General features: G+C 39.4%; 5 protein-coding genes across 5 annotated transcripts; 2 read left to right on the forward strand and 3 right to left on the reverse strand. All coding sequences in view use genetic code 12, as the record gives it.

Annotated features, from left to right (window-relative positions):
* Nucleotides 1–49: 49 nt before the first annotated feature.
* KGF56_002448 (transcription elongation factor) lies at nucleotides 50–385 on the forward strand (the record flags this gene model as incomplete). Its single annotated transcript, XM_049323678.1, has 1 exon — nucleotides 50–385. The coding sequence occupies one exon, from the start codon at nucleotides 50–52 to the stop codon at nucleotides 383–385; it is 336 nt and encodes a 111-aa protein (XP_049180490.1).
* Nucleotides 386–528: 143 nt separating this feature from the next.
* KGF56_002449 (uncharacterized protein) lies at nucleotides 529–4,560 on the reverse strand (the record flags this gene model as incomplete). Its single annotated transcript, XM_049323679.1, has 1 exon — nucleotides 529–4,560. One exon carries the CDS (start codon nucleotides 4,558–4,560, stop codon nucleotides 529–531), a length of 4,032 nt encoding a protein of 1,343 aa, XP_049180491.1.
* Nucleotides 4,561–5,885: 1,325 nt separating this feature from the next.
* Nucleotides 5,886–7,526, reverse strand: MSM1 (methionine--tRNA ligase; the record flags this gene model as incomplete). Its single annotated transcript, XM_049323680.1, has 1 exon — nucleotides 5,886–7,526. One exon carries the CDS (start codon nucleotides 7,524–7,526, stop codon nucleotides 5,886–5,888), a length of 1,641 nt encoding a protein of 546 aa, XP_049180492.1.
* Nucleotides 7,527–8,326: 800 nt separating this feature from the next.
* Nucleotides 8,327–9,031, reverse strand: TIP1 (transporter; the record flags this gene model as incomplete). Its single annotated transcript, XM_049323681.1, has 1 exon — nucleotides 8,327–9,031. The coding sequence occupies one exon, from the start codon at nucleotides 9,029–9,031 to the stop codon at nucleotides 8,327–8,329; it is 705 nt and encodes a 234-aa protein (XP_049180493.1).
* Nucleotides 9,032–9,308: 277 nt separating this feature from the next.
* On the forward strand, nucleotides 9,309–10,988 carry SRP101 (Signal recognition particle receptor subunit alpha; the record flags this gene model as incomplete). The annotated part of the gene is made up of 1 exon (XM_049323682.1): nucleotides 9,309–10,988. The coding sequence occupies one exon, from the start codon at nucleotides 9,309–9,311 to the stop codon at nucleotides 10,986–10,988; it is 1,680 nt and encodes a 559-aa protein (XP_049180494.1).
* Nucleotides 10,989–11,608: the final 620 nt, after the last annotated feature.

An 11,608-nucleotide genomic window follows, 5' to 3' on the forward strand; every position in this document is an offset into this window, starting at 1 on the left:
CCAATAGGAAAACTACTCCAAGTTTTTCATTTATTACACCACCACGGAAATGTCGACAAAGGCAGATAGAGCATGCATGCTATGCGGGATAATACAGTCGATGAAGTCATTTCGTACTAAAGGGTGTCCCAACTGTGAGTCTTTATTACATTTTAGCGGTGATAGTTCTCAAGTGGCAGAATGTACTTCCCCTTCGTATGAAGGACTAGTGGCTTTAGGACAAGATAGCAAAGGATCGTGGGTGGCGAGGTGGCTAAGGATAGACGGGTTTGTACCGGGGCTATATGCGGTTAAAGTGAATGGACGGTTGCCGTTGGATATAGTTGATACCTTAGAAGGGTTGGATATTCATTACAGACCAAGAGACGGAACTGCAGAGGATTAGAGAAGAGATATTTTGGATACATTTAGTAGAGGCAAGTTCACCTCAAGAGAACACTATCAAGCAGAGCGAGATAGTGGAGATAGTGTCGGTGGCAGTCAAGAATGAGAATAAGAATAAGAATAAGAATAAGGCTTTATCTAGTATTATGGTGTAGACTTTATGGCTGATATCGTTTTTTGAAGGTTGTCTAGCGTGCAAGACTTGTCCCATTGATTCCGGTCCTTCCAAATCACATCCATTAATCGAGCCAACACAACTTCAAGTTTTTCTACATTATAATCCTCTGTCATTGCCAAGATCTCGTTTTTGAGATGATCTATTCTGGAACTGTCAAGTATAACTTCTTTTGTAAGATCAATATCAAAATCTTCTGCTTCCGACTCTGACTCCAATTCCGCTTCTGCTTCTGCTTCTGCTTTTGGTTCTGCTTTTGGTTCTGCTTTTGGTTCTGCTTCTGGTTTCGGTTCTGCTTCTGCTTCTGGTTTCGGTTCCTTTACAATAGCATTTCTGGTCGAACGTTCTTCTCCTACTGCATCGCATCCATTGATTTCGAAATTTTTTTCAACCTCCTTTGTTACCACTGCTGCCGCAGCAGCCGCAATATTCGTACCTTCCACATCGCCGTTTTGAAGCATAGTTTCCGGTTTCATTTTCTCGTCTGATACAACCATCGGCTCGGGTACACCATGTAGCATGGTACCATTTGTTGCATCCACGCCAATTGTATTGTCTACTATAACATTCTCCTTTACTCGTCTTTCCGCTTCCACTCTTGCCTTTAACTCTTCGTGTTCTTTCAACAATTGCTTTTGTTTCATCAAATCCCTCTCCCTAACCTCTCTACAAGCCTTGAGAAACTCTCGATTGGCAAAATCGTCAATACCAAATTGTGCATTTGTGATCATTTCATTCGCTTTGAGAATCCGGTCTCGGTCATTCGATGTTATACTATCTTTCAAAATTAACTTCAAATCCTTCAAAAACTGTTTTGGTTCGCTATAAAATCCATTCCACAATCTTTCTTCAATTGTATCCAAATCCATGTTGTAGTAATTTCTACCCGTTGATAGCTCCTTGATCATATTTGTACATCCCTCGTCTGAAGAGCGCACATAAAGAACTTGATAATTGTGTAGTGGATTGTCCAACACTGATGGATCAAACAAATGATGCAACAAATTTTCGTCAACTATTGGTTTTTTAAATCGCTTGTAACGCACTTTGAACAAGTCCATTAAACTAGCCAACTTGATTTTCAATACGTTTTTTAGCTTAGTATCATTGTACTCCTGTTCTTTTATCTTTTTTTTCGTGAGCTCCAACTGTGAGTCCTTTTTTGCTAGCTCGACAACTTTCAACTGTTTTAGTTTCCTTTTTGGTCGATTTTGAAAATCATTGACAAACTCATACGGTTTCATTGCTAAGGTCTTCCATAGAGTTGCAAAGTAATTGTCTCTTTCAGATAGCGTCGGATTTCGTAAACTTAAATTGTTGCTAGGGCTTTCAAACCCAAAAATCGCTTTAATCTCGTGGTCCATATGCTCTATCAAAGTTTCCGCAACACCAAGCAATAGAATCTTCTCATTACTTTTCAAACTCCTTAGCAAAGTGGACAACGTAGCTCTAGCAGGTCCTGGTAAAACTTCAAACCATATGTCTATATTGGGAATCAATACTATTGCTGGTTGATGTCTTTTAGCTTCGATAAATGCATGGACAACTGACAGCTCGGGCGTTCTTGTAGAATCGCCAAAAATTGTCCCCAAGTCTAATGACTGTACTTGAAATCCTTCCAAATGGTTCAATATGGCAGCAGTAAGATATTGCTGTCCGTTTCCTTCACGTCCACTAATTAACAAATGAGGCCTGCATATTCTTGAACTTTCCAAATTCTTTAACAACTGTTGCTTTGCAAAACCGCCATCGGGGTCGTTTATTGTTGGATCAAGATATTTTGCTTCTTCCAATGCGGTTAATTTCTGTTTTCCATTTTTGTTTACTGATGCTGGAAGCAAGTCGGTTAATCTTGCTATAATTTCATCGAATTCATTCTGTAACAATGGTTTTAAATGGTCTGCAAGTGGAGATGAACCACCAGAAGTAGACCTGGCACTCGAAGGGACAATCCTATCCAAGGCTCTCATAAAATCTTTTGCAATCACTTTCACCTTTGTCGGGTTGACATCGAGCTTATCATTCGTTTCATAAATTTGTGGATATTTTCTTTGGATACTGTTCAATGCGGCTTCAGTACATAGCGCTCTCAAATCAGCACCTCCATACCCCTTTGTGAGATCTGCCAACTTGCCTATGAAACTGTCCTCAAGGGGAGGAACCCATTTCTTTGTATGTATTTTCAAAATTTCCTTCCTTGAGTCAACGTCAGGTAAAGAAAAGTAAAACTCTCTGTCGAATCTACCGGGTCTTCTCAACGCAGGGTCTATTGCATCTGGTCTATTGGTTGCTCCAATAACAATCACTTGTCCTCTATTATCCATACCGTCCATCAATGCTAGCAACGTTGAAACAATACTGGCGTGAATCTGCTCTTGCTTCGAAGATCTAACAGGCGCCAAACCATCAATTTCATCAAAAAATATTATGGAAGGTTGCTGGTTTTTCGCTTCTTCAAACAACAACCTCAATTGTCTTTCAGCTTCACCAACCCATTTACTCAAACAGTCGGCTCCTTTTCTCATGAAAAACGTAATTTTCCTCTCCGAGGTGGAGTAGCTGGCAGCTAGAGCTCTTGCCATCAACGTTTTACCCGTACCTGGAGGGCCATGAAACAAAACACCTCTTGGTGGAGTTATTGCAAAATTTTGGTATAGCTCTGGGTATAGCAATGGTAGTGCAACCATTTCTTTCAACTGGTTGATGTAATTATCTAAACCACCAACAACGGAAAAGTCTATATTCATGTCTACTCCTAGTGGATCGGTATCACTCAAATTGTTTTTATTTTTCTTCTTGTCGTCTGAACCACTAGTGATCAATAAACTATCTGCTTTCTCCTTTTTCGGAGTTTTTTTGCTCACAGTTGCTTCCCCGTTTAAAGGCATTATCTCGTCTTCTGAACTGTCTGAATCGCTAACATTCTGTCCAATTGCAGTCAAGTTGTTTGTATTAGTTATTCCTGGTAGGGGAATGCCTCCTGGTGGAATATTTGTCCCAAATAATGAGATAACGTCGCTGCCACCAAATGGTCCAGCTGTAGGGTACAAGATTTGTCGAAATTCATTTTGTCTTGTTGGTCTGCCTCTTCGACCTTTGCCACTTGACGGAGTCGTGGGCCTCTCCAACATCATGTCATTGCTTACTGGTGGCGGTATTGTATAATCGACTTTTGTTCTTTGGCGAAGTTTGTGATGAGAAGGTTCAGATTCGTGAATTGGAGAAGAGTCATACAAGTCGGCAATCTCTTTCTTGATATCGTCCACATCGTCTTCTCCATCATCTCGGGTAGTATCGCCCAATGTATTCAGGGTATCGTCTTCTTCCAAAACCCTACCTGATCTTGTTGTTCTTCTAGGTTCTGCTGATCGCGATCTTGCTTTACTCTTACGACCTCTTTTACCTTTTGGTTTCTTACCGTAGGCAACGTCATCATCGTCGTCCCACTCGTTCTCGTCCTTCACTATAAAGTTGTCGCGTCTTTTCCTTTGTACGAAATCATCGTCTTCGTATTCTTCAGAGAATGCTGAATCTTCTTCCTCATCACCCGCTCCGTCATCATCGTCATCGTGGAAATCCTCGTCTTCAGAATCTACATGCTGTCTTTTTCTTCCTTTTCTTCCTCCTGTTCCTCCTCTTGCATTACCTTTGGGTCCGATTTTCCTCTTTTTCCGTTTCGGCCGAGAAATTGTATCATCGTCTTCGTCATAGTAATCGTCACCATCGTCCTCCTTTTCCGACAAGGATGCTTTATCCAGTGCATCTTGATCAAATGCGTCTTCGCTTTCATAGTTGTCTCCATTTCCGTTTCCGTTTCCGTTTCCGTTTCCGTTTGCTAGTGGTGTGACAGCTTTGCTATTGCCCTCCTCCTCCTCCTCCTCATCCTCATCCTCATCCTCCTTATAAGAAACTGATTTGTTGGACCTTCTAGGTGGTAAATCCTCATCATTGTGGTTAGAGAGCGAATCGTCGTCCTCAGGAATTCTAATTCTGCGACTCATAATTACCTTGTATTAAGTGCAGAAGGGGATAGAACATAAATGGGTTTGAGACCTGAAAACTACCCTCGGCCTGTCAATTCTCAACCGTTAAGCTCCAATTGATAAGCTCTAATCGCTAAGCTCCAACCGCTAAGCTCCAACTGCTAAGCTCCAACTGCTAAGCTTAGTCAAAATTCTCAAGCTTCTACTTATATATGTGCGCGCCTAGAATTAACCTTCAAGCCCAAATCCGAGTTCTTCTAGTCAACCACTTGTGATAGTATAAGCTCCTCAACAAATATATTCTCCTCAGCTGTATCAACACCTCGGCAATATATTCCCCTCAGCTATTTCGGCTCCTCAAACAATATTCAATAGTAAACTCTTTTACTATTACTCTATAGCCTTTTTACTTGTTTTTTTTTTTTTTTTTTTTTGCCTCACTCAAGAATTGAAATCAGTGCGTTCATAAAAGTTTTGGTATACGCACGCGTTTTCCAAAACCTTATTGGAAACCACACGAGAAAGGTAAAACAGTGGGTTTATCTGTATACAGTGGTTGGACTCTAATTATTTTACAATGTTTTTTCATCAGTTAGAAAGGTTTAATATACCACTATGCCTTGTAATTCCTTCTTTATTTATTCTTCTTTCAATAATAGTGTCAAGAGGATAATTCTTTCATATATGACGTTTTATTTTTTGGTTGAAACCCGCGCAAATACTTTACTGACTCTTGCTTTTCCATATTGAGTTTAAAAAGCAAAGAGTCTTTTTGCATTTGCAGCAATGAACATTTGCAACCTTTTTTTTTTGCAGCCATTTCTTCCTAAACAAACTCGAATCTTTGACTGTGTCGCTCTGGGGGTAGAATCCACTGCCCTAAAAAAACATTTTGACTAAAATGTTTGTTGCGACATTGAAAAAAGACACAACACAAACAACACTATCGAGCATAGCGAGATAGTGTTGTAGCAAGTTAGTTTCGCTCTACTCGATGGTGTTGTAGCAAGCTGTCTTGCTCTGCTCGATAATGTTGTAGCAAGTTAGTTTCGCTCTACTCGATGGTGTTGGTGGTAGCTAGTCAATGTGTAAACTATATTGATTATATATTACTAATATTTAATTGTGCTCCACTATCTCGCTTTGCTCGATAGTGTTGTGACAAGCTAGTCAGTGCTGTAACAAGCTAGTCAGTATTGTTCCACTGTCTCGCTCTGCTCGATAGTGTTGTGACAAGCTACAAAGTGTTGCCCCACTATCTCGCTTTGCTCGATAGTGTTGTGACAAGCTAGTCAGTGTTGCTCCACTATCTCGCTCTGCTCGATAGTGTCGATGGCAGCTTGTTAGTGGGCAACTTTTTTCTCTAACGGCGCTTTAAACTTTCCCGAATTCGACCCTTTGCCATAATTCTTGTCTGCACCAAATCTTGCAAAATCACTATTCCTCCTATATTCATCAACGCTCAAACAGTCCAAAACCTTGGTCAGCAACTCAGGCATGACCGGCTGAATTAAAATAGATGCTATTCTGATGGTTTCGGAACAAACAAATGTAAAGTAGTTCATCAATTTCCTTGATTTCTCTTTAATGTCCTCTGGCTGATCTTGGTCTTCAATAACTTTAGCATACACCCATGGGTGCGCATTTTGAAAGAGATAGTTGGCCTGATTTATCACCAGCCACCATAGTTGTACAGCCCTTATATAATCAAATTGACAAATTTTCTCATCCATTCGAGAATATAACAGGTTCATGTCAGATTCCAAAACTTGTACAAGTTGTGCCATATCGCCCCCTAGCTCATTGGTGATTTCCTTATCAATGTCTTGAAATTCACCCTTGTGATAAAATTCAACAGACTCTTTGATACTAAACTTGGCAAAACTCATTCTGCTAAGCAAGTTGCAATATTTCTTTATCAAGGAGTCTCGAGACATATCTAAAAGATTGTCACTATATTTACAGTCGTCATTGATGTTTGAGTTCTCCATAAAGAAAAAGCGAACTGGATCAATGCCGTAATATTCCAAAATATCCAGTGGATTAACTACGTTGCCCAAGCTTTTGCTCATTTTGACACCGTCACTGAGCCAATGTGAGTGCACAATGACTTGCCGGGGTAATTCAACACCGGCAGCAATGAGAAAGATTGGCCAATATATACAATGAAATCTTATTATGTCCTTGCCAATAATATGAGTTGCTGGCCATATGTTGTTCTCGGGGGTTTCAAACTGATCATTATTATTGTTGTTGTTGTTGTTGTTGTTGTTGTTGTTGCTGTTCTTTTTGGTACTGAAACCTTTTGGAAACCCAGCTGCAGTGAGGTAGTTTAGCAAGGCATCAAACCAAACATATATCTTTTGCGTGTCATCATCAGGTACAGTAATACTCCATTGCAATCTGCTTGCCGGTCTTGAAATTGATAAGTCTTCTAGTTTACTATTCATAAGTTCATTTAAAATGAAATCGTATCTATGTCTTGGTTTTATAAAATCTGGGTTTTGCTTAAGAAAACGAATCAACTTATCTTGGAACAATGACAACCTGAAAAAATAGTTGGTTTCTTCTTCATATATAACTTCATTCTTTGATTCCATTGAGATTTTAACCATTTTTCCATTTCTCTCCACCTCTTCTATACTTGTTTCTGGGTAAAATGTCTCATCGCTTACACAATACCAACCGCTATGCGACCCCTTGTAAATGTACCCTTTTTCTTTCATCAAGTTCCAAAAAAATTGCGTCAATTCTACATGATCGGCATCGGTTGTTCTGATAAACCTATCATACTTTATGTTTGCCTCGGCGCATAAACTTCTAAAGTTCTCCGAGACATTGTCTACTAGAACTTTTGGGTCAATTCCCTGCTGCCTTGCAACTGTCTGAATTTTAAGTCCATGTTCATCGGTTCCTGTAAGCATATAAGCATGCTTTTGTGGGTTAAGTTTATGCCACCTACATTGCGTATCTGCAATTAACATGGTATATAAATGACCAATGTGCGGAGCAGCATTCACGTAAAAAATCGGCGTTGTAACATAAAACGGCTTTGTCGAATAAAGCCTTTTAACCAGAAATCCACATCGTAGCCTCATTGAAACAACTTTGGCCGAATCTAGACCCTTCATCAATCTATCTTGTTTCGTTTATTTCTTCTAGTTCAAACTACTTTCTTCTTAGTTGGTCTTTTTTTTTTCTTCTGGCAATAAGCGCCCGCTGACTCTTTGTCGTACGGGACCATTACCGCTATAGGCCCATAAGAATACTACAGTGCTATCTCTCGACATTATCGAGCGACACTACCGAGCGACACTATCGGGCGACACTATCGAACGACACTACCGAGCGACACTATCGAGCAGAGCGAGATAGTGGAGCAGCACTGACTGCCACTGACACTATCTAGTCAGTGGCACTCCACTATCGAGCGAGATAGCGTTCTAACAAGCTACTGAGTATTGCACCACTATCTCGCTCTGCTCGATAGTATAGGTTTTTGGTTTCTCGCAAGATTCAGACTTCCATAAACTTGCAAACTACGCGATATCTGTTTATGTATTTTGTTCTTCTCCACATCCTTTATTAGTTCGGTTGCTTGATTCATCTGCTAAATAGTTTCTTATACATCTGCTAAATAGTTTCTTATACATCTGCTAAATAGTTTCTTATACATCTGCTAAATAGTTTCTTATACATCTGCTAAATAGTTTCTTATACATCTGCTAAATAGTTTCTTATACATCTGCTAAATAGTTTCTTATACATCTGCTAAATAGTTTCTTCATTTTTCTGCTTCTGTCTTCTCCACGAAAATAGCCATCAAGGCAAAAACAGTGTAGAACATGCACAAGGGATAAGCAATTAGCGGTCTAACATTGTGTAGCTTCAACACTGAAACGAAAAATCCGCTGGCAGAATACGTGCACCATAAAACGGCAAATGCGCTTAAGCTATAGCCCACTAAATTGTCCAAGGAAGTAAACACACCCAAGACACTAATCAAAACCAAAGGTAATAGGCAGTAACCAATAACAGAAGCGGAGCGAGTCAAATCGATACTTGTGTCATTGCTCATAAATTTAAATAGATAATGTAAGCCCACAATTCCAAACACGCCGACTCCATATATATATCCAAATTGTATTTTCCCGGCTAGGAGCAATAATGTTCCAAACAACAATACAAACAATATGGGTCCTGCAAGATCCGAGTCGCTCATTATATCACTGGGAATATCCTTATTTAACGGGTTCAATACAACGAGTGTCTTTGACTTAATATGCAGAAAATTTATCCCCAATTCTTCTAGTAATGGTGGTTCACCTGGATACCCCAGTGTTCCAAATGCAGCAAGTAAGCCCGGTGTTAACTCGCCACTCCCCATCGACCCACTTACGTTATTAAATCCCGTATCCATTGATCCCATCCCGGATGCTGAAGGCGTGCTTTGCTGTGGAAATGAGTAGTTCGATTGGTAAAATTGCATATTTTGAGGGTTGCTAACCTGTTGCTGGTAGTAAGCCATCTTTTCTTAACAATGGGAAAACAGTGATAATAATAAGATCTGGAAATCTGGTATAAATCTGCACCAAACCTCGTATAGTCTCTTCAAAATTGTCCCCTTTATTATTAAACTCTCTTGAAATCAATGAGTTGGTTTCTTTTCATTTGATTTGATTTTTTTTTTTTTATTTTATTTTTTTTTTTTCATTGATAATTTTTCACATCAAGGTGCTATTAGAAGTGAAGAAGGTGATATTGACATGTCGCAGTGCCTAATAATCTTTAAGCCCTCGGGGGTAGTTGAATATCAAAGGAATAACAAGATCTACCCCTTTAATGAGTTTATATTGCATATAATTAATGAAACTCAAACTAGTTTAGATGCAAATTTCACTACTCAAACTATACATCAAAAGCGGTTTTATTGTTTTCATAAGGAAGATGTCTATGTTGCTTTGTATTTTGATGCTATAACTGCTATAGATAGTGACAAGGTTAGGCAGACGCTATATGGTATACATAAGATTTACAAAAAATTCGAGGACGACGATTTGAGAAGTACGGCTGAAGGTGCGAAATTTGAACAATTGGTTGATTTGCAATTTAACAACTTGATGAAATTGAAACGCAACGAAGAGGGACCACGGGTGGCGGCGGCGGCACCAGTGGTTAATGTATCCAATAGCGGAACAGCAAGCACGACAAGCGCGCCAGCAAAGCAACCAAACTTGAACAAAAGACCTACATCGAAAAAACTACGTAAATGGGACGATAGTGGAGAAATGATTATTGATGTGGGGGACTCTGGGCCATTAGACTATTCTAGAAATGATGAAAATGGCGATATGAGTAACTTAATGCCAGAGATGAGAATCAATAATGAATCTGCATTTACCAAGAGTAATGAGCTTGTCCTTGTGAGCGAGTTGAATGAAATATTAGGAGCATCCGATGACGATGACAATGACGACGATGACGAAGACGACAGCAACACTGATGGGAAGGATAAAGGCTTATCTAGTGGATTTTTCAGTAGAATAAGCTCATATTTAGGAGGGTCCATCAATTTGGAGGAAGTATCAAAAAAGTTTAATGACCAATTGATATCAAAAAATATTGCTCCTGGTACTGCAAAATTAATTATTGATAAAATCAAAAGTCGCTTAGCTGGAAAGACTGTCACGATGACCACGTATAAGCAAATATTGACTGAAGAGCTCACCAAAATACTTACCCCAAACGTATCGACAGACTTGTTGTATGAAATTAAGAGAAATAGTGGTGGTGGTGGTAAACCGTTTGTAATATCAGTAGTTGGCGTCAATGGTGTTGGAAAGTCAACGAATCTTGCCAAATTAGCATATTGGTTTTTGCAAAACAATTTGAATGTGCTTATTTGTGCATGCGATACTTTCCGGTCTGGTGCTGTTGAGCAATTGAAAGTGCATGTGAACAATTTGGATCGCTTAAACTCCAATTTATCTAACAAGTCCAAGATTGAAATTTTTGAAAAGGGATACGGAGGTGGTGACCATGTTGTTACAACAGCAAAGCAGGCCATTGAATATGCACGAACAAATCAATACGATATTGTGCTAATTGACACTGCTGGCAGAACGCATTCTAATGCGAAATTGATGGCACCGTTGAAGAAATTCGGAGATGTGGTAAATCCCGATAGAATCATTATGGTTGGAGAAGCGTTGGTTGGAACAGATTCTGTTGAACAAGCGATGAATTTCAACCAAGCGTTTGGCAATAAGCGAAGTTTAGATTTTTTCATAATTTCAAAAGTGGATACCGTTGGTGATATGGTTGGAACTACGATAAATATGGTTATGGCTACTAAAGTGCCTATTTTATTTGTAGGAACAGGGCAGACTTATACAGATATCAAGCGGTTGAGTGTAAGGCAAGTTGTTGAGATGTTGATGAAATAGTTTACCCACTCCCCCCACCAATCCTTTGGCAGCTAGTATTGCTCCACCAATCCTTTGGCAGCTAGTATTGCTCCACCTATCCTTTGGCAGCTAGTATTGCTCCACCAATCCTTTGGCAGCTAGTATTGCTCCACCAATCCTTTGGCAGCTAGTATTGCCCCACCAATCCTTTGGCAGCTAGTATTGCTCCACTATCTCGCTCTGCTCGATAGTGTTGCAATCAAAGCCATTTAGAGATAGAAGGTGAAACGATGATCTTACTTTTCAATTTTAATCAAGAATTTGCAATAAAAATACACTATCGAGCAGAGCGAGATAGTGGAGCACACTGAATATACCGATACACTTCACTATATCTAATATGTACCATATAAGATTGAATGCTAGCAACAAAATACTACTTAATTTGGTTCATTTGTAAAGGTTTAGCTTTGCCTATAGTAAGTAGCAGGAACATATAAGTCCTCTTCGCTTATACCTTTTTCTTCTTCTAAACGCCTAAGATTCCAGCCAACGTAGTCCATTTCCTGTTGTATATAATGAACTTCCCTCATGATTTCCTTGGGATTGAAATACATTGGTATAATGAAAAATTTGGTAACTAAAGGAGCAACTATCGA

The sequence above is a fragment of the Candida oxycetoniae genome (genome assembly GCF_023343755.2).
Source record: "Candida oxycetoniae strain CBS 10844 chromosome Unknown scaffold52, whole genome shotgun sequence".
In the NCBI taxonomy this organism is placed as follows: Eukaryota; Fungi; Ascomycota; class Pichiomycetes; order Serinales; family Debaryomycetaceae; genus Lodderomyces; species Lodderomyces oxycetoniae.